This window comes from Lepidochelys kempii, chromosome 8 (assembly GCF_965140265.1).
Source record: "Lepidochelys kempii isolate rLepKem1 chromosome 8, rLepKem1.hap2, whole genome shotgun sequence".
Classification (NCBI taxonomy): Eukaryota; Metazoa; Chordata; order Testudines; family Cheloniidae; genus Lepidochelys; species Lepidochelys kempii.
The window spans coordinates 70,862,592-70,885,815 of NC_133263.1; the positions used below are offsets into that span (position 1 = coordinate 70,862,592).

At 42.1% G+C, this 23,224-nt stretch overlaps 1 protein-coding gene across 1 annotated transcript in view; it reads right to left on the reverse strand.

Annotated features, from left to right (window-relative positions):
• Positions 1 to 23,224, reverse strand: part of LOC140916039 (uncharacterized) — an 89,843-nt gene that overhangs the window by 35,695 nt on the left and 30,924 nt on the right. The window contains exons 2-8 of the mRNA XM_073356936.1: positions 12,753 to 12,909; positions 11,983 to 12,067; positions 8,228 to 8,423; positions 3,338 to 3,474; positions 2,211 to 2,302; positions 750 to 861; positions 8 to 43 (exon numbers count right to left, since the gene is read on the reverse strand). Of these exons, the coding sequence (XP_073213037.1) occupies positions 8 to 43; positions 750 to 861; positions 2,211 to 2,302; positions 3,338 to 3,474; positions 8,228 to 8,423 (573 nt within the window). The 5' untranslated portion in view covers positions 11,983 to 12,067; positions 12,753 to 12,909. The remainder of the gene's footprint in view (positions 1 to 7; positions 44 to 749; positions 862 to 2,210; positions 2,303 to 3,337; positions 3,475 to 8,227; positions 8,424 to 11,982; positions 12,068 to 12,752; positions 12,910 to 23,224) is intronic.

Consider the following 23,224-nt stretch of genomic DNA (forward strand, 5'->3'; position numbering starts at 1 on the left):
CTCTTACCTTGATACATTCCATCTCTATCACAATCCGTGAAGACTATAAAGAAAACAGAAGCCAATTATTATTTTGTAAAAGAGCTTTTTGGAATATTATCCTTTTCCTGGGAAAGAAACTCCCATTTACTTGGTGAGATGAAGGACCAGAGAAAGATGTTCACTTTTGGTTAGATCAGCAGCTGCTGCAATCCAGCATTGCTTCATTGAACTCAATGGAACAATGGTGATTTACATCAGCGGAAGATCTGGTCCCCTGGTTTATTCTTACTTCACTTCACCTCCCTACACTATGGGAAAGTTTAGTATGAGGAGTTCTTTGAAAATAAAAATGAACTGGATACTTAAACTTTCATTTCTAAGAACATCCAGTGTAGTCACCCAATCCTTATGCCCTGGGGTAGCCATGGAGGACAGGGGTTATGATGTGCCTTATGCCTCTTGGATCACCTGACTCCGTAATTTAACCCCTCTCCTGTTCTTTGTATGGTATTCATTGGCTAGAATGACTGGACTCTCTGCATCTCAGTTTCCTTACTGTCAGATGGGATAATAATACTTAGTATAACTCGAGTGTTGTGAGGATTAAATAGGTAGGGTCAAATTTTCCAAAGCAGACACTGATTTTGTCTGACTCAGTTTATGGATGCCCAATTTGAAACACCTCAGATGGGGCCCATTGTCATGGAAGTATATTTTCACATCCACATTTATTTATACTACTCAGACAAGATAAACTCAAAACATACCTTCTTCTTCTTTCTTCTTTCTGTGACATTGGCTGACTGAGAATGTTCAGCAGCGACAGTTTTGCTGAGAACTCCAACCCAGAAGTTCTCTGAATCTTGAACAAATGTTGCTCTAGAGGGAAAATAAGATCAGTACGATTTACTTTCTCTAGCAAATTATATTTCAGTATATTATGAAATAAAATCACAAGATTTCTTTCAGCTAAGAAAATTCACTCTTGTTAGAGTTTTTTGAAAATGTATGATTTTCAGTATGAATTCATGTTGCAGCCTTCAAGAAAAGGTGTAAGAAAAAAGTTTGAAGTGTAATTAATAATCTTAGAAACTTTTTTATTTTATAATTCCTATATTAATGTCCAACATCTTGCTAAGGATCAACAAAATAGAAGGTTAGAATGCATGGAAGAGGAATGAAAGCTGCTTGGAGAAGCATAGACTCCTGTGTGGATATCTGCTCAAATATCCACCAGGTTTGGAAAGGCCTTGACAGACCTTCTCATATTCATATAGCCTCAACCTATGGGTGAAGCATGGCTTTGATGGGACCAGGGAGAGGAGATGATCATACTGTGGAAGAGTTACTCCATTTCTGTGTCTTTTTGCTCCTCTTTGTATGTGTAAGGACTTAAGGGAGTTACTGATTTGGCCTTTCTACTGTAAACTTCAGATTTCAGAAGTTTAATATCTCAGCTGTTTCAAATCGATTTTGAATAACACTTGGCAAACTTATTGTTAGCCCCAGACGTTATTTTTTGTTGTTAATGAAAACTTTGTAATATGCCAGGCTAATTAAAGTTACATAAAACGTGGCATAAATTTGGCTTTAGCAGCTTTCTTCACTCAGTGTGTGTCTTGGGTCATTTCCACAAAAGGGCATGAAAAAAAATTTGCTGAGAACAGGTTATGGAAATGCCAGAATTAAATAAACAAAGAAAGAAAGTGATGTTTAAAATTAGTCTTCAAGGATTCCCACCTCTAATCATTATTTATTCCAGACTCAATATGAAAGAAATTATTTTATTAAACAAGCAAAAATGTTGTATTAGTGCCTGAGCCAAAGCCTACTGAAATCAATAAAAGGCCTCTCTCATGTATGGGACTACTCACATGCATATAGTTTCTCATGTGCATAAGGAATGGGGAACTAAAGGGTAAAAATTGCTTTCTGAACCAGGGTCCACTAGTAATGGAACTATTTGGGTGAGTAGAGGTTTGTAGGACTGGGCCACATATACAGTAGTTACTTTTAACAAAGTTTACATCAAAATGGTAGTGGCTTTATTATACTAATACAATGGGAAGCTAATGCAAACAATGAAACAAAACAATGCCACGGAAAATATATGGAGAGCATAGAATGGTTATGCCAGAATGAAAGTGTACACCCAAGGAAACCATATTGAATTGTCCCATGAAAATAAAATATCAAAGCAAAAAAAATAATAATAATCAAAAATATACCTAAACTGAATACTTTTGGTGTCCAAAGGTGCAATCCAAGTTGTTGTAACTTTGTGCTTCACTTCTGAATTTGTGTGGCTTACTGCTGAATTCTGTAATAAAAATATAAATATGAAAAGCGAAAGCATTTTTCATCTATATGTGCTTGCATATATTAGTAAAGGAATTTGGCTACATGGGTGGGGCTGCAGATTTGTCACAGTGGTTGAAAAGTCACAGGTACAGTGATTTCTCAGTCTGTCCGTGACTTTACTTTCTGTCCATGATTTTAATAAAGCATCCATGCAGAGGGGAGACCCTGAGGTGCAGGAAGAAGAGGAGGGTTTGGAGAGTGAACCCTACTGGCACTAAGCCCACAGCAGCAGCTCCTGTCCTGCAGGATTGGGCCCAGCTCCCCGCTCCAGGAGTTCTGACCTGGCACATGGAGTCACAGCTCCACTCAGATTTGGGCCAGGTGCCCCTCTGTCATGATGGGGGGTGGCCGGACCAAATTTGAGTAAGTGGCGTGGCGACCTGGTGCACAGGGTCGTGCACAAAATCCATCCCCCTTCTCTGTCCATACCCAGGATTTTACACTCTATTTCCCCTTACGCCCATGATTTTCTACTAAATTTACCATGACTGCTGTATGATTTTTGTTAAAAAATGCCATGACAAATGATCTTTCACCACCACAAGAGGTCAGGACTTTGGATCTATACCTCATCGAACAGCCAGCACATCTAGCCGCACAGCAGAGCCCCACAGCACCATGCTGGAAATATTAGTCCAGTACTAAGAATTGGGCCAAGCACCAAACATTTTACTCTGATTTTGCAGTTGACCCTCTGCAATATTGTACATAAAAATCCAAATGTGTCTTCTAGGCATTGAATTCTAGTCACTATGAAGTCTGATATATCATATAGCGAACAGGCTTGGAAATCAGAGGCCACAAACAGGTGAACAGGTCTAATGATTTGTCTGAACAAGAGTCCTTTTCTTTCTGTGAGCCAGAACCCTGGAGTTCTGATATAATTTCACATGTATTGCATAATGAAAAATGTGTTTTTCTTTTGATCAGTATCAACAGAAGTATATAAATGTTAATCAAGCCAAGTAACTAATCTGAACAAGTGAGCACATACCGAAACATTATGACATGCAAGGGCTTGTGTGTTGGGATCTGTAATTTTAAAGGAACCAACAGGAGTATCTCCTTCAAGTTCTCGAGCCTGTAGATGAAATCCTTGAAAACCATGCTCTGCAATTCCCGCTAGAGTCACTGAGAAAACAGTCATTTAAATAAATGTAAATTTCACATGCTGTGGAGTTGTTTTAAATAATACTTAACATCACATTTCCCATGTATCAAAGCATCCTGCATCTACAGAAATGCCTTATGTTCCTTTATATATATTTTAAATGTTATGTCTAACTGCAGCTTTTATTAGCAATATTAAGACTGACAAGGAAGAAAAGAAACAAAAGTAGCATAGGCATCTGTGTTACATATTACTAAACACATTTTTGAAGTAACTTAATACCCCATATAATTTACAAACAACTTTAAACAACTTTAAACTGCAATACAGATGCTTTACAAAGTGAACTGTAAAATCAAAATCTTCCTATTCATCCAACCTGCTCCTTGTGTGTATTCAGAGTCCTAAACTACTGGCTTTAGTAACAAAGATTTTCTACTTTTACTTGTTAAGCCTGCAGAGCCAACACAGCATGGGACTAGTTGGTATTGAAAGAGACAAAGAGAGAGATGGTTTCTCTTCTGTCTGAGTTCCAGAATTAGGGGGCCATTGTTTTGTTAGCTAAGTTCCAACTTCAGAATCTTTATTTTCAGTGATGTACAAGGTAGGAAAAAACCCAACTTGGCTCTCAGATCCCAGGCTGCTGAGTATGCAAGTTAGGAAACACATTGATTTACTCATAAACTATTATGTTTGTTATGGAAAGAATCAAGAGACAAACAGAGAACTGCACAATGTCATTTTTGAAGAGTCACTTTGCAAAGTGAAACCATACTTTAAAGGGACACAGACAAGTTTTTATTATTATAAATGAATTCAGGTAATGCCAACAAAGTACTAGGTGTTTTCCCAAATATAATAGAAAGCCTGGTCCCTTTCCCAAAGAACTTGTCTTAAAAATAAAGATAGCCAGATGAATGATAGAGGACCCAGGGGACAACATACAAGTCTAGATTAAGGTAGTGATTGGCTACTTCTTGATAATACAGTACTTGAGCGAACATTAAAAAAATATAGTAGACTACCTCCAATTAATCCTCAACCTGCCCATAATTAGTCAACTAGTTCCTTGTAGGTGTAATGGTAGAAGAGGGATTTGAAGGAGGAAAGAGTAGCGGCCTAGAGACCAACTCAGGTTAAGGCATTCCATAGACTGCAGGGCCGTGTGGACTAAGGCACAGAAGTTGCTGTAAAAGAAGCAGATAAAGAGCATGTCGCTGGTGGAGCTGGGGACAATGTAAAAAGAGATATGAGCAGGGAGAGGCAGAATTATGCAGGGTCTTGAAGGCAAGCTTAGGAACCTTAAAACCTGAAGCAATGGAAAATAGGGAGCCAGTGGCAGGATTTAAAAAGGGCAAGGCCAGAGGGACAGGAAAGGAAAATCTTAGTAGCTGGTAAGGCCCATTGCTTGTTTTACTGTTTCTTAATGTTGTTAAAACGTGATGGGAATGTTCTCCCACACCTAAATGTTCCTTTAAAATCCACCATCATTTTGTTGCTGAGAATGGTTTTAAAACTCATAGGCACTTTTGAGTGGTCTAACAGCCCTGCCATCTTTGGAGGAGCCTTTAACAAAACCTCTTTTTAGATCTGCATGGATTTCTTCTGATGTTTCCAATCACAATGAGCCACATGTTCCCCTTCTTCTACGTGTTGTCCTTGGTATGCTGTCCCCCATGAAAGCCCCTCCATCTCAACTCCATGGGACTGGGTCCCTGGGATTCCAAAGGCATTCTGGGGCACAGTAGGACAACAGCTGCTCTGTTCTCCATTTTGAGCTGCCTGGATTTCAAAGAGGAAACTGACCTGACTAACTCCCCTTCACACCGCCTGCTCATTTTAGTGGGGGCTTGTTGCAGGCTTGTTGTTGAAGTTAGTCAATAGACATGAAGTTGCTTTAGGAGCCTTGCCACCAAGCTGAAAGGGACCCACAGATCAGTGCTGGGGAGCAGGCTTAAGATGTGCTAAGCTAGGCCCCAAGCTTCTTGTGGTTTCAGAGAGAGATTCTCACCCCTGCTCTGTCACCTTGAAAGAGCCGGAACTGCACTTCTTCTGAGGACCCCCTTTCAAACCTCAGCATAGAAGATATGCTGAGGTCAGGAATGGTGGAGGAAAGAATGTGTTAGGGTGGGCTGTAGCATCCAGAACTGTGGACATTGTGTTGCCAACTCAGAAAAAAAATCACAAGTCTCGCAAGTTTTGGTGTATTTCTTAAAGCCCCAGCTGGTGGACTCAGGATTGCAGGAGAATCTTAGCTGGTTTTTTTGTTTGTTTTGTTTTTTAAAGTGAAAGTTTCTAGCTCTCTCAGTTGCTCAAAAACGCTTGAAAACATGAAGCGAACATGACCTAGAGACTCAGAAACCAGAAGGCAAATAAAAAGTACCCAAATTGTATTATTTTTAGAAAGATCTCATGACTTTTCATGCAATCTCATGGAATTTTAGAGTCTGACTCATGCGAGTTGAATGCTTCAGGCTGGCAACAGTGAGAATCTAAGCAATGCTGTTGTCCACATGGCAGCAGGAAGGCTGCTGTAACCTAAACAAGGATGTCTAAATTACAGCAGGTGCTGCCGCAGCCCAGGACTGGGCAGGTGCAAAGGTGGTGTAAAGCCTGGGCTGCTAATTCTGTGCTGAGCTTCTGAGAGGCACAACATACAAAGCCACCCTTGGAGTTCTAACATGTTGAGTTTTGTAGGCAACTTTTACTCTCCTGCAGTATTGTAGCAAGTTGAGTGTAGTTCCCCTTCCTTCTGCACAGCGCTCAGCACACAACCAGTGTTCAACAAATGAAATCAAATCAAATAAATAATAGCATAGCCCAGTTTTGCCAGTTGACTTTAATTTCATCACAGACATTGTAGAATGGGATGAAATCATATTTGCCCAATAGGCGAGGGAAAAACATCTTCTCACATGGAGAGGCAAGATATAACCTGGGTATGGACGAGTGGGGATGAAAGAAAGGGATACATTTTGGAGATGCTGCAGAAGGAAACCAGGTGGAATTTTGGTGCAGCCTGAATTTGGTAGGAGAAGGAGCGTGAAAGAGTATATGTGGAAAAGGGTTCTAGCCCTTTAATGGACAGGCAAGAGCCCACAACCTGCAGCCTGGGGATAATTAAGGAGGCCATGTCCATGTTGAGGGTTGAGCCATATAAACAGGAATCATAGAATATCAAGGTTGGAAGGGACCTCAGGAGATCAGCTAGTCCAACCCCCTGCTCAAACCAGGACCGATCCCCAATTAAATCATCCCAGCCAGGGCTTTGTCAAGCCTGACCTTAAAAACTTCTAAGGAAGGAGATTCCACCACCTCCCTAGGTAACGCACTCCAGTATTTCACCACCCTCCTAATGAAAAATTTTTTCCTAATAGCCAACCTGTATCTCCCCCACTGCAACTTGAGACCATTACTCCTTGTTCTGTCATCTGCTACCACTGAGAACAGTCTAGAGCCATCCTCTTTGGAACCCCCTTTCAGGTAGTTGAAAGCAGCTATCAAATCCCCCCTCATTCTTCTCTTCTGAAGGCTAAACATCCCCAGTTCCCTCAACCTCTCCTCATAACTCATGTGTTCCAGTCCCCTAATCATTTTTGTTGCCCTCCGCTGGACTCTTTCCAATTTTTCCACATCCTTCTTGTAGTGTGGGGCCCAAAACTGGACACAGTACTCCAGATGAGGCCTCACCAATGTCGAATAGAGGGGAACGATCATGTCCCTTGATCTGCTGGCAATGCCCCTACTTATACATCCCAAAATGCCATTGGCCTTCTTGGCAACAAAGGCACACTGTTGACTCATATCCAGTTTCTCGTCCACTGTAACCCCTACGTCCTTTTCTGCAGAACTGCTGCCTAGCCATTCGGTCCCTAGTCTGTAGCTGTGCATTGGATTCTTCCGTCCTAAGTGCAGGACTCTGCACTTGTCCTTGTTGAACCTCATCAGATTTCTTTTGGCCCAATCCTCCAACTTGTCTAGGTCCCTCTGTAACCTATCCCTACCCTCCAGCGTATCTACCTCGCCTCCCAGTTTAGTGTCATCTGCAAACTTGCTGAGGGTGCAATCCACACCATCCTCCAGATCATTTATGAAGATATTGAACAAAACCGGCCCCAGGACCGACCCTCGGGGCACTCCACTTGATACCGGCTGCCAACTAGACACGGAGCCATTGATCACTATCCGTTGAGGCCGACAATCTAGCCAGCTTTCTATCCACCTTATAGTCCATTCATCCAGCCCATACTTCTTTAATTTGCTGGCAAGAATACTGTGGGAGACAGTGTCAAAAGCTTTGCTAAAGTCAAGGAACAACACGTCCACTGCTTTCCCTTCATCCACAGAACCAGTTATCTCATCATAGAAGGCAATTAGATTAGGACTGGAAGCAGAACAAGAGAGAAGGCGGGCAAGCAAGCGGGCTGCAGTGGGTGGTGGTTTCTCTCTCAGGCACTTGGAGACAAGTTTAACCTGATTCAGAGACTTGGGTGTGGAGGACTATAAATTTGGATGCCTGGAACCTGGGGCCTGATGAACTGTTTGTTGTAAAGATTCCTGGTCTGAAACCTGATTAAAATGTGAGGGCATTTTGTTAATCTGTGGCAGCTCCTCCTTGCCCCGGCACTGTTAAACTGAAATCTACTGCTGCTCCACTTAGGGAAATTAAGGAAGGGCACACCTGTAGGGCCACACCAGGCTGCAAGAGAGTGCTCAAGGACTGCTTGCACCTTTACACGGAGACAGAGTTTTTAAATGAGTTATATAGTTTACCTTGGATTTCGTTTCCCGGATCATATTTATCAAAAGATACAGCAATAACATATGGTGGAGTGGATTTTTGTGGTTCACCTCCATGGTGCGGTAGCATGGTATCACAATCTATTGTAGCGTTTCCATGCGGAAAACAAAGGTCTCTTGGCAAAAATACCCCACACAACACAAACACGAAGAAGGGATATCTGTCCATCTGTGGAAAAACAGAAAGCATAGAGAAGTTGCTATGGCTGTGTCTACACTTAAAATGGAACAGTGGTGCACCTGCACCACTGTAGCACTTCAGTATAGACACTTACAACAGCAACAGGAGGCTTTCTCCCATCGCTGTAATTGTTCCCCTCCCAGAGAGGCGGTAGCTAAGTCAACGGAAGAATTCTACACAGGGTCTTAGGTTGACTTAACTATGTCACTTAGGGGTGTGGATTTTTGACACCCTGAGCAATGTAGCTGGATTGATCTGATTTTAAAGTGTAGGCCAGCCCTTTCGCCAACCTAAGTGCAATTTACACCAGAGTTAGGCTGGCCTAACTACTTCTCCAGGGGTGTGGATTTCTCACACACCTGAGAGACGTAGCTATGCTGATGTAGCTTTTCACTGTAGACCAGCCCCTATCAACAGCTTTAATGCTTACTCCTGTTCCCCAGACCAGAAAACAGAACAAACATAAAAGATTTGATTTTCATCACATTCATTTTTTTTTTTTGCAGAAAACCAGTTAATATAAAATGCCTATAAATATTGATTACAACAGTTCAGTAAATGGTCCTAACCAATATTTCTCTTAAACAATGAGCTTCCTTTAATTGAAGGCTCCAGTTCTTTGGTTTCATGATGGCCTCTCAAAACTAGAAAGAGGCCTTTACTAAACCCCCAGGTCTGGGGATCCAGAATTTTGGTTCAGGCCCCACTATAGTCCAGCCATATCCAGTTTAAAAGCCCCTGTCCCTCAGCATGCTTCTTGTTAAGAAAAATCATGACTGGCGAGGTCTCTTGCCATCCCTTCCACTGCCAAATGATTGCCAGGAAATATTTTGTTAAATCCCCTGTTAAACTCTTAGTTTCATTTTTTGTTACTGTATATATCTCAAATAAGTTAAGACTAAATGTCACTCAGACGTGCAACTTCACAAAAACTAATGATGGGGAGCAGGAGTAAAAATAGATTCATGCTGCAGAGAACTTCAATGAGATAAAAAGTTGGGGAGAAGGAAGTATTCTTGTAATTCACCCCAGTGGTGGCACTAATGGTGCAATGTCTTGAAGAACACAGAGAACATTTTCCAAAAGTTTGCTAAAGCCTGTAAAATTAGATTTTATTGCCCAACTGTCTAACCAATCTCAATATTTGAACCATGCCACCACGTAATTTGATAAGGTCATTAAATCTCATGAATATTCTACTTTGTCCCAGTTATAATTGTGCTGATCTATTCGGGATTTCGGAATGTTATTTAAAAGCCCTCCCTATTTTTCACATCTACCTGTTGGTGGGTTGTCTTGTGGTGACATATTAGGCTGAAGAATAAATCAAAAAGGAGAAATTGGCTCAAGATTTCTTAAAGGACTTCTAACACTGTCTGTTAGGGATGCCTGTCTGTCTTTTTTCATTGAGCCGTATTTCTGAATCCACATTTAGAATAGAGGAATATTTGATTTTGTACATGCTAGTGGAAAAAAGAGTAAACTACCTTGTAAAAAGGGGAAGGAACAATCAGATGTAAGAAAAATATAAAAAGCTGATGCAAGGGACCAAGGATATACTGGGTTAACTTTGAACTGAAATTGAACGCCTTGCCAACAAGGCACCATGTCAGCAGATAACAAAATGGGCAGTTATGAGGTCTGCATCATAATCCATCCCATGAGGAGAAGCTGATGAAGGTTTGTGAAATGCCACAATCAATAAGTGTGGTGCACAACCAGGAAGATGTCTAAACAAATAACCACATCTTTTAAAGAAGAGACTCTCTCCCCCAAAACTTTCATGGAAAATGCCATTTAAATGGAAATCTTGTAAGTATGTTCAGGAATGTTCAGGTGGGTGTAGTTACTAACTTCCCTGTGAAAATTTTGACTTGGACCACTTCTAATTAAAATTTAAGTATAGCATGTGGTGCTATTGTATTAACTGCTGCGATAAACAGTGATTTAATAAAAAGAAGAGGAGTACTTGTGGCATCTTAGAGACTAACCACATGAGCTTATGTTCAATTTATTTTAACATAAGCTCATGTGGTTAGTCTCTAAGATGCCACAAGTACTCCTTTTCTTTTTGCAAATACAGACTAACACAGCTGCTACTCTGAAACCAGGGATTTAATAAGAACTAGTCTTTGTGTTGTTGAGATTCTTCTGTCTGACTCATATCATAGGTAGAAGTGTTTTGGTTTCTAATTAGTTGCTTTATTTTTAAGCATAGCATCCATGGCATTTAAATTAGTGGAGACTAGAAAATTCACCCTAAAATATTTGTTTTCTGGAACTGTTCTGTAGTTGGATGTACTCTGGTCTGTTATGCAAGAAAACTGGCCTTCAGTTTCTTATTTTCTCAATTTATGGATGGTAGGGAGACAGAGGACCAAAGGCAGCATGCTGAACCATGAGTGATAAGGACTTCCGTCTGCATCAGCCTTCTGATCCTTTAGATGAAAAGCAATGCAAAGAACTTGTAAAAGGAAGTCCATTCATTCTGGCCAGGAGATATATCTGTGACGTGGCATCTTGAGGAACTAGGTTAAAAATGAGCAAAAATAGTGGCTATCTTAACACCTTATTAAATTTCAAATCTGGATTGGAGATAAATGCAGAGAGATCCCCATAGAAAAAATAACTCCCATGGAAATTTTGCTTTAGTACAGAGATTCCAGTGTAATATAATTTCTTGGTGGCATAAAGCTATAATTTTCTCCCTGAAAACATCCTTCTGATACAAACCTAAAAATTAATATTTGTCAAATGCAAACAGGCAACATTTTTAGGGGAAAATGTTATTTTCATGCTTCTATGAGGGTGGGTTTGTTGTTTTTTTTTAAAAAAATACACCATTAACTGTGCCCTCAGATACATGTAGTCAGCTCCCACTGATTCCAGTGATCTATATTGCGCATATCTAATGGCAAAATTCTAATTCGTTTCCCCATCCTGGATACATTCTCGTCTAAATACTTACATGGCCCTCATCACTGTAGTCTCTAATCCCTTGCCTTCAAAACCTCCAGCCACATTTAATTTAGCATAACTTCTCACCAACGTAAGTCCTTGTCGATTTATTTAATTATTTCAATATTGACCCTTCCCCTGTCCCAAATCTGGGCGCTCAGATACACACAGTTTGGTGACTTGATTCCCATTGTTCCATAGAATCTTGGGCAAACCCTTAAATCAAGACTAAAAGTGTTTAAAAACAAAGCCTTACAATACAATGAATAATGTCACTTTAATTAAATCTAAACATTTCCCTTTGAAATATAGCCTGGATGAGCCCTTGCATGCTTGCAATTTAGGGGATCCATCCTGCATCCCCTAAACCCAACAGACACCCTCTTCCCAGACTCATTCTTTTAAAACATCCTTCTTCTTCCCTTATTAGTCCTAAATCCTGTTCATTAGCCATAAATACACACTCTAAAGTAGTGGTGGGCCTCCTGCAGCCCCCGGGCCGCAGGTGGCCCACCACTGCTCTGAAGCCTTTGAGAACAAATAGCATCTGATCAGAGTGCATCTTCCCTCCAAAATCCCAGCAATGTACCTTATTGGTTGAGTCCTGATCAGTGAGCAACACCTGGTCCCTCTGTAGTCAGTGTAGAACAGCTGCAGCTGTGAAGTGCAAGAATCTGAGCAAAGAAAGAGACAGAAATCAAGGCAGAAGTGGGAGGATCCACCAATCACAGACAGGGCGGAGAAAGGCAAGCAGCCAATCAGTGACACTGGCATCTCCACTGTGGAAATTAGGACAACAGATGGAATTCTCCCATCCAGATGGGGCAATAACAATGCATACTGATCACAAATGAGTCATGCCTTTCTAAAGCCATGACTACTATTGGGATACATAAAACTTTTGAGGGGTAATGGCTTAAAGCAACATTTATTGGCTAAAATCTATGGGAAAATACACATATAAGAGACATCAATATTTCATAAGGATCTCAAGTGAAAGTATATTCTATTATATTTCACTTTAGTTCCATGACTCCTGTCTTCAGCTTTTCACTGTTTCACCCCAGTATTACAGCATGGAACATTCAAATCAGAGGGATGCTGGTAAGTACCCCCTGCATCCTCCCTCTCCCAAAGAGCCAAATGAGGCTGGATTGTGACATCTGATATTTTAAAAAAGGTTTTGTGGGAAGGTGTAATGCTAGCAGTGTCACTACAGTGCACAATTAGTTATAAAGCAATACTGATAAGGCTAGTTACATGCTTGTGTTTGCTATAATATTGGTAAGACATTGTACAAAGGCAGCTAGGGGAGACTTAGGCCATTAGGTCTTGAGGCAGTGGCTGTAAACCGAGTACCTTGATCCTATAAGGAATAGTGCCTCTCTCTTCTTCTGGTTTATTTCAGAGGAACTTGTGTTTGATCTGAGTCACAGGCAAGCTTCATATATTCCACCCTGTAGAATCTAGATTTTTGGTTTGGGTTTTTTTTGTTTCTGATCTTTGTATAGACAACCTTGAAAACATAAGCAGAATGTAAACTGCTGTAGTGTTGTTCTCCTGAGTCTGCAGGGAGTCTGAAACAAAAGTTCTAAGAGAAGGATGAAATTCTTCATTCTCATTGGGTTATTAATTAAAGATGACAGGTTAACTGTTAGTATTTAATTATGTTACTGCTGATCATTTTAGCAGAAATATCCAGCTAACGTGCTTACCGCACATTCCTAAACTGCCCCCCCCTACTCTCCTGGTGCGAAAAGCCCCAAATGTCCCTACCCAACTGCCAAAACCTCCAGCATTCTTCTGACAACTTCTGTGAAACTATCTTGTATTGTTCATTAAAAATAATCTTTGGCCTACTGAAAACGCTGGAAAGCATAAGATAAATTTTATTTAAAATAACTTATTTTTTATTTATTTAAATAAATAAAATAATGTATTTAAATAAAATAAATAAAAATTTATTTAAAATCAGGGTGAAAGCTGTGGTTATCATTTAAAAACATCAATGTTTAGTATCCACATGAAGCTGCTGCTGAGTTTTCAGTCCACAGCATAGAAGCGCCAAAGAATCTAGGGACTTTGAAGCAAAATTTAGGTCCTACTTGCTGTGGAATACAAAGGACCTTGGTAGTAGGACAGTGGTGGGAGGAGAACTGTCTGAAGTATTCTTTGATAACCCATCAGATGTCACAAGGTTTTACAGCTGATGTTGCTTAACCAACCGATTCAAGGAGCCTAGTATATTTTCAAAGAGCTCAAAGCACAGGTGAAGTCCTTTGGCCAATGCATGATAATAATGTATGGGAGTCTGACTGATTGAATCCACATTTCTTCTCTTCTTTTCCCTCTCTAAAGTGCTATGCAGTTCTTACTCAGGTGATGCCAGTGGGACTTTCACACGAGTGTGAATGAGTAGAAATGGACAATGCACTCAGTTAGTTCTACTGCAATCTACTTTCCACAGTAGAAAGGCACACTGCACAAATTCCTCTGAAGATTCATTTAAAAACATTTAAAAATATTAAATTGAAAATGAAGGAGCCATACACTAAAAGGAATAATTTATGCTAACAGTGTCATGAGAAAGCTATGGGTGCACCTGAGATATGTATCAGTATCCCACCAAACCACACCCTGCTGTGGCTTATTGCTGCTGTATATTTACATGCTGCCAAAGATGTCAAGGGACATGAGTAGCATGTGTAAGGGTGATGATACTTGTTTCATTTTTATCTCATGCATTGTGCAATATAATGCAGCTGAAGACCTGACGTAGTTTCTGCATACTTTTAAGATAGGTATTTGGGTGTAACTGCTAACACATGTAGTATGTCTTGTGAGGCAAAGTCACATCTAATTAACTACCATTTACAGGTGATTTACTGTGCCTCACCATAGTAGATTATTTTACACTCAGCCATAGGTACACAATTTAAACATTCATTCACCATGCTGAGGGTATGCTACAGAACTGGGATATGATTATAAGGTTATCCCCATGTGTCAGTGTTCCCTCCCCACTCTGAACTCTAGGGTACAGACGTGGGGACCTGCATGAAAGACTCCCTAAACTTATTTCTACCAGCTTAGGTTAAAAACTTCCCCAAGGCACAAATCTCTATTTGTCCTTGGACTGAAGTATGCTGCCACCACCACCAAGTGATTTAACAAAGAACCAAGGAAAAGGACCACTTGGAGTTCCTCTTCCCCCAGCAATCCCCCCAAACCCTTCCACCCCCTTTCCTGGGGAGGCTTGAGAATAATATCCTAACCAATTGGTTACAAAATGATCAAAGACCCAAACCCGTGGGTCTTGGAACAATGGAAAAATCAGTCAGGTTCTTAAAAGAAAGATTTTATTAAAAAAAAGAAAGATAAAAATCGTCTCTGTAAAATCAGGATGGAAAATACATTACAGGGTATTCAGATTCAAAACCCAGAGGATTCCCCTCTGGGCAAAACCTTAAAGTTACAGAAAACAGGAATAAACCTCCCTCTTAGCACAGGGAAAATTCAAGTTACAGAAAACAGGAATAAACCTCCCTCTTAGCACAGCGAAAATTCACAAGCAAAACAAAAGATAAACTAGCCTGGCTTGCCTATGCTGGTTGTAATATTGGAGACTTGGATTAGGATGGGTTGGAGAAGTTGGATTTCTGTCTGGCCCCTCTCAGTCCCAAGAGAGAACAGCCACAGAAACAAAGAACCCAAAACAAACCCTCTCCCCGCCCAGATTTGAAAGTATCTTTTGTCCCCATTGGTTCTTTTGGTCAGGTGCCAACCAGGTTATTTGAGCTTCTTAACCCATTACAGGTAAGGAGGAATTTTAGGCTACCCTTATGGTTATGACACCATGAAACAGGAAAGCCATAATATTGACATATAGTATCATTGCATATAATTGCATATAAATGCATATAATTGTGCATTCATAGGCAATCTATAGGGTTTTTCTTACACAAAACACCTATTAGAATCACTGCATGTTTGTGTTTGCAAGTATTTTATAGGATACTGTAACCACAGCATATGGATAGGAAAGGCCATTTGAAAAATAGCACAAGTGCTGAATCAGTGTGGTGGCCAAGGGGACTCAGACACAATTGTATATGTGATGTTGATGTAAAGTGTATATGTGCATGTGTAACCTGCTAGATCTGAGTTGTTTCGGCCCCCAGTTAGGGGGCTTTATCTTAATCTGTAGCAGTTTATGTTTTTAGTTCTGGAAAGCCCTGGTTCAACTGGTGTGTTGCCTAAGAGGGTAGCTGACACATGTGCTGCTCACAGTGGAAGCAGGCATACTCTGAATATTCCCAGAGATTCTCATGGAAATGAAGAGTTGGTTAAGCCCATGACTTATGCATGACTACTAAGAAAGAAGACTATAAAGGCATTTAAAACCTATTCTTTACTAAACTGACCAGATGTATAACATGAGAATATGGGAAGCAGTACATTATTACTTGGAAAAAGAAAAGGAGTACTTGTGGCACCTTAGAGACTAACCAATTTATTTGAGCATAAGCTTTCGTGAGCTATAGCTCACTTCATCGGATGCATACTGTGGAAAGTATAGAAGATCTTTTTATACACACAAAGCATGAAAAAATGGGTGTTTACCACTACAAAAGGTTTTCTCTCCCCCCACCCCACTCTCCTGCTGGTAATAGCTTATCTAAAGTGATCACTCTCCTTACAATGTGTATGATAATCAAGTTGGGCCATTTCCAGCACAAATCCAGGTTCCCCCACCCCCACAACCCCACTCTCCTGGTGGTAATAGCTTATCTAAAGTGATCACTCTCCTTACAATATGTACTCCTTTTCTTTTTGGGAATACAGACTAACACGGCTGTTACTCTGAAACCTATTATTACTTGGAGGTGGTGATGATGGATATATTGTGTTACTAATAGTTGACACCTGCATGACAGTAAAGACAGATGTCCTAATTCAGAGGTGATGTGTAAATTAGGTCCCCTTCCATTAACTTAGATCCCCTTACACTCAAGTAGACTTCTTTTCATCTAATGTACCAATATTTAAGGGAGTTTAATTGGTGTAACTTGCATCTTGTGTAGCTGGGTACTCTTCTGGCTCTCTCAATCTGTTTCTTCACTTCAGCAGGTGGGTATTGTAGTTGTAAGAATGCTTGATAGAGATCTTGTAGGTGTTTGTCTCTGTCTGAGGGGTTGGAGCAAATGCGGTTGTATCGTAGAGCTTGGCTGTAGACAATGGATCATGTGGTGTGGTCTGGATGAAAGCTGGAGGCATATAGGTAGGCATAGTGGTCAGTAGGTTTCTGGTATAGGGTGGTGTTTATGTGACCATCGCTTATTAGCACTCTAGTGTCCAGGAAGTGGATCTCTTGCGTGGATTGGTCCAGGCTGAGGTTGATAGTGGGATGGAAATTGTTGAAATCATGGTGGAATTCCTCAAGGGCTTCTTTTCCATGGGTCCAGATGATGAAGACGTCATCAGTGTAGCGCAAGTAGAGTAGGGGCATTAGGGGACGAGAGCTAAGGAAGCGTTGTTCTAAGTCAGCCATAAAAATGTTGGCATACTGTGGGGCCATGTGGGTACCCATAGAAGTGCCGTTGATTTGAAGGTATACATTGTCCCCAAATGTGAAATAGTTATGGGTGAGGACAAAGTCACAAAGTTCAGCCACCAGGTTTACCGTGACATTATCGGGGACACTGTTCCTGACAGCTTGTAGTCCATCTTTGTGTGGAATGTTGGTGTAGAGGGCTTCTACATCCATAGTGGCTAGGATGGTGTTTTCAGGAAGATCACCGATGGATTGTAGTTTCCTCAGGAAGTCAGTGGTGTCTCGAAGATAGCTGGGAGTGCTGGTAGTGTAAGGCCTGAGGAGGGAGTCTACATAGCCAGACAATCCTGCTGTCAAGGTACTAATGCCCGAGATGATGGGGTGTCCAGGATTTCCAGGTTTATGGATCTTGGGTAGCAGATAGAATACCCCTGCTCGGGGTTCTAGGGATGTGTCTGTGCGGATTTGCTCTTGTGCTTTCTCAGGGAGTTTCTTGAGTAGATGGTGTAGTTTCTTTTGGTAACCCTCAGTGGGATCAGAGGATAATGGCTTGTAGAATGTGGTGCTGGAGAGCTGCCTAGCAGCCTCTTGTTCATATTCTGACCTATTCATGATGACGACAGCATCTCCTTTGTCAGCCTTTTTGATTATGATGTCAGAGTTGTTTCTGAGGCTGTGGATGGCATTGTGTTCTGCACGGCTGAGGTTATGGGGCAAGTGATGCTGCTTTTCCACAATTTCAGCCTGTGCACGTCGGCGGAAGCACTCTATGTAGAAGTCCAGTCTGTTGTTTCAACCTTCAGGAGGGGTCCACCCAGAATCTTTCTTTTTGTAGTGTTGGTAGGAAGGTCTCTGTGGGTTAGTATGCTGTTCAGAGGTGTATTGAAAATATTTCTTGAGTCGGAGACGTCGATTATCACTACAAAAGGTTCCCCCCCACTCCTGCTGGTAATAGCTCACCTTACCTGATCACTTTCATTACAGTGTTTATGGTAACACCCGTTGTTTCACGTTCTCTGTGTATATAAAATCTCCTGACTGTATTTTCCACTGCATGCATCCGATGAAGTGAGCTGTAGCTCACGAAAGCTTATGCTCAAATACATTTTTTAGTCTCTAAGGTTCCACAAGTACTCCTTCTCTTTTTGTGAATACAGACTAACACGGCTGTTACTCTGAAACCTGTCATTATGGTTAAGATAGAGGACTGGAAGTCAGGGACTGGGGTTCTATTTCCTGTTCTACCACCCACTTCCGAGGTGAACAGGGGTAAGTCACTTAATCTCTCTATGCTTTAGTTTCCTCATCTGTAAAATAGGGATGATGATCCATACCTAAGTCATAGAGTGGTGGGAGGTTTAATTACCAGTTGTGAAGTAGTTGAGCTCCTCAGATAGAAGGTGACGTCTGAGTGCACAGTAATAACCTGATTATTGTGTTTGCTGTGAAGGTTTTTTGAAGAGTCACTGTGGCATCACTCTCACAGCTCTGTCTGCATCATGCAAGGAACCTTGGTCAATCAGGTTAGTCACGGAGGCAAAAATGAAGGTTTGTCTGTGTTTTAAATAAATTATGTTATTTACACACACTTTCCCTCTTTCACGGGGATTGCTCTTCTCACAGCTAGGAGGGCGACTCCTCCTGGTCACTCTGGGGAATAGCTCACCAGCTCAACACGCCATCACTCTGTCTCTCTCTGCCAGTCTGCAGCCCCTCTCTTGCTCCATGAGCTGCCGTGGCCTCTTCGTGACTCAGCCCTCCAGGCAGGTCACTGTTGTGGTTTCCCTTTTCGGAGGGGAGGATCAAAGTTCCTGCTGTCCAGCAGCCTCAGGCAGTCTTCTGCTTCACTGCCATTCCCACAGTGGCTAGCAAGGGAACTGAGGCCCACTCTCTACTCCAGGTTCCAGCTCAGGGACCCTCTACACAGAGACGCTCTAACGCTCCATTCCTTGCTGCCTTCCCCTGAGCGGCTTCCATACCGCCTTAATTTGTAATTAATAAGGTGCCGGAGCTCAAGCAATTTTTTTACATTCATAACTTATGCAGCAAGCCCAGAGGTGCTGGGGCTACGAACTGACAAGCCTAGAGATGAACAAATTAAGCACTGTTCTTGGCCCTCCCCATTCCTCTGGGTTTGCCAATCTCTTCATTCCCTCCTCCCAGGGAGCATGTTTAGGCAATTCATCTCGGCAGACCCCCGGAAGACTTTAGGCAACTCGTCCCTGCAGGCTCCTCAACTTCCAATGTCCTGTCTTTTGTAGAAGCCCCGCCCAGCACCCATAGGTGAGCTTCTATCTAATTAGCTGCCTCCAGCCTCAAGCTCCCCCTGCCCCCTTTGCAACCTAATTAGATGATTCAGCCCATGTGGCCCAGCTCAACTCTTGCAGGGCCAGTGTGGGGAGCATACCCCATCACACCCTCCCGGGTAAACACCTAGCTCAGTGGAAAGTGATACCTTCATCTCTCTAAGGTTATGCCTATGCTAAGAGCTAGGGGTGAGATTCCCAGCTTGCATAGACATGCTGATGCTAGCTGTCATTGAGCTAGCACACTAAAAAGAGTAGTGTAGCCATGGTAGCATGGGCAGCGGCAAGCAATGTCTCAGGCTAGCTGCCCTGAGTACAAACCCGCTTGAATCCCTTGAATACGTACTCGGCACAGCTACACTATAGTTTTTAGCATGCTAGCTTTCATTGAGCTAGTGCAAGTACGTCTACATGAGCTGAGAATCACATCGCCAATGTCAAGTACAGACATACCCTCAGCTTGGCATTTCCTGTCTCTGGACTGATGGTTTAACTCCTAGCACATTCCCTAGCACCTTCTCTCCTCTGAAAACTCCCATGCAAAAGGCATGGGAGTCCATAGTGGAATTTTCAAGCATTGTCACAGGGTGCTGTGCCCCACATCATATGCCCCTCCCTGTGGACGGTCAGATTCATTGTGGGTAGCATAGTACAGATTGATGTTACTTCCCTGTAGCCCTTTTTTATGACTGCTACAGAACATGTTGGGTCTTGAAGGAACTCTGTCAATCCCATGCCCCTGAATGGCACCAACCCAGAGTTTTGCCCAAAATTGTCAAACTTGAATGCCCAAATTTAGTTACTGAGATCAATGAAATTACTTGGAGCTGTAGTTGCTCAGCATCTCAGCATCAAATCTGGGCACTTTCCAGATCCCTCTATATGGATTTATGTGCCTACAGACACAAAAGTTTGATAATTTCGGCGTTCATGAGCATTGCCTTTTCTGGTCCCACACTTTGACTTTATTTGGGCTTCCATTGCTTTAATTCGGAAGAGAATGTGGCATCATCTCTTCTTCCACAGCTGCATCTAACACTCACTCCCTGTTCAATGAAAAAGGGAGATGTTTTTCTTTTTTCTTTAAAACGGAATGTAATGCTTCAGAAAGAGGTTAGGCTGACAGCTCAGGTAACAACATTAGTCTTCTTTTAAACCACCGAACAGACACACTACAGGAAGCAATCACATGGGAGGTTTCCTCACAACATCCCTCAAGCCATATCTAGAGAGTCCACTAAAGCCCCAATATTAGGGTCATTATTGCTGTTGCTTTTAAAAATAAGTGTTTGGCACCGGAGGACCTGAGAAAAGGGGAGGATGACCCAGGATGTGAGAGGGGGGAGGTTCTGGGAACTGCTAGCTGCACCTCTAGAGGGTGTGTCATTGTGTTTTTCCTATAATTGAGCCACAGACGGTGTCATAAATATAAAGGGAAGGGTAAACCCCTTTGAAATCCCTCCTGGCCAGGGGAAAGCTCCTCTCACCTGTAAAGGGTTAAGAAGCTAAAGGTAACCTCGCTGGCACCTGACCAAAATGACCAATGAGGAGACAAGATACTTTCAAAAGCTGGGAGGAGGGAGAGAAACAAAGGGTCTGTGTCTGTCTGTATGCTGGTTTCTGCCAGGGATAGACCAGGAATGGAGCCTTAGAACTTTTCGTAAGTAATCTAGCTAGGTATGTGTTAGATTATGATTTCTTTAAATGGCTGAGAAAAGAACTGTGCTGAATAGAATAACTATTTCTGTCTGTGTATCTTTTTTGTAACTTAAAGTTTTGCCTAGAGGGGTTCTCTATGTTTTTGAATCTAATTACCCTGTAAGATATCTACCATCCTGATTTTACAGGGGGGATTTCTTTATTTCTATTTACTTCTATTTTTTATTAAAAGTCTTCTTGTAAAACACTGAATGCTTTTTCATTGTTCTCAGATCCAAGGGTTTGGGTCTGTGGTCACCTATGCAAATTGGTGAGGCTTTTTATCCAACATTTCCCAGGAAAGGGGGGGGTGCAAGTGTTGGGAGGATTGTTCATTGTTCTTAAGATCCAAGGGTCTGGGTCTGTAGTCACCTAGGCAAATTGGTGAGGCTTTTTACCAAACCTTGTCCAGGAAGTGGGGTGCAAGGGTTTGGGGAAGTATTTTGGGGGGAAGGACGCGTCCAAACAGCTCTTCCCCAGTAACCAGTATTAGTTTGGTGGTGGTAGCGGCCAGTCCAAGGATAACGGGTGTAATATTTTGTACCTTGGGGAAGTTTTGACCTAAGCTGGTAAAGATAAGCTTAGGAGGTTTTTCATGCAGGTCCCCACATCTGTACCCTAGAGTTCAGAGTGGGGGAGGAACCTTGACATGGTGGCACAGTGGTGGGATTAACCTGAAATCATTTGAGATCCAGTTGAGATTTTTTGAACTAGAAATACAGATTTTAAAAAGGAAATTTTTTTTTCTTTGGAAAGAAAGTCCAGAAAGCAGCTTTGAAACTGAAAGCAGCTTGGTTTCTCTCTGCTTTGTGGCCAATTAGAGACAAAAGGGGATTATCTTGTGAATTGCAGGTTTTCTTTGCCTGGAGGCAGGGTACTTAACTCCTGCAGGGAAATTCACAGTCTTCCAACCCAGAGGTTTTTTTTTCTTTTCTTCCTAAAAGTAAATAGGGGGTGTGTGTTCTACCCATTTGCCTGGAGACAAAAGTGGCAGGGTTTTTTTTTAGGATTTTGATTTTTTTTGTTTTACAAGGAGCACAGGTTTGAAAAAGAAATTTTTTTTTCTTTGGGCTGGGTAAGCAGGTTTCCAAGTAGTTGGAGGTTTTTTTGCTTTAATTTGGGCCCAGAGCAGAGACAAGGGAATTGTCTTTTTCTGTAGGCTGACAATCACTATCAGAGAATAGGTATTCTATTCCAGCACAGCAAAATTTTACAGCCAAGTTTTGTTTGTTTATTTCTAAACCTCGGGTGTAAAGTTAGTTAAAAACAGAGAGGTTAGAATGGCCAAATCCTCAGCTCGACTACAGCTGGAATTAGCCAAATTTCAGGCTGAGGAAAAACAAAGGGAACATGAAAGACAGATAGAACTCATGCAGCTGAAGAAGGAACAAGAAAGGGAGGCAGAACAACACCAAGAGGCTGCCCACAAGAGGGAAATGGAGGCAAGGAAGCATGTGGAGGAGGAGAGGGAAAAAGAGAGGAAGCATGTGGAGGAGGAGAAGGAAAAAGAGAGGAAGCATGTGGAGGAGATGGAGAGGATAAAGGCCCAGCAGAATATACCAACAAACCCTAGCAATCCTTCTCCAGGTACCACTTCCCATCCCAGAAAGTTCCCCACCTACAAGGCAGGTGATGATACTGAGGCCTTCTTAGAAAACTTCGAAAGGGCCTGCCTTGGGTACAACATCTCTACTGACCAATACATGGTAGAGCTGAGGCCGCAGCTCAGTGGACCCTTAGCTGAGGTGGCAGCTGAAATGCCTAAAGAACATATGAACAAGTATGAACTGTTTAAATCCAAGGCGAGAGTCAGAATGGGGATAACACCCGAGCAGTCTCGTCGGAGGTTCAGAGCCCTAAGGTGGAAACCAGACATGTCATTTACCCGACATGCCTACCACATTGTAAAACATTGGGATGCCTGGATATCAGGAGCAAGTGTTGAATCTCCAGTAAATTTGCCCTTCCTAATGCAAATGGAACAATTCTTAGAGGGTGTTCCTGAGGAAATAGAAAGATACATCCTAGATGGGAAACCCAAAACTGTAATTGAGGCAGGAGAGATTGGAGCCAGATGGGTGGAGGTGGCAGAGAAGAAGAAAACTGGTCGCAGTTGGAGCGGAGACCAGAAGGGACCACCCCAGACCACACCCTATTACCGGGGGCCGCCCAAAGCCCCACCTACCTTATCGTCCCACCACCCCGTTCTCCAGCAACCCTCCTCGCCCCAGTGACCCGTCAGCTGGACGATGTTTTAAGTGTAACGAGCTGGG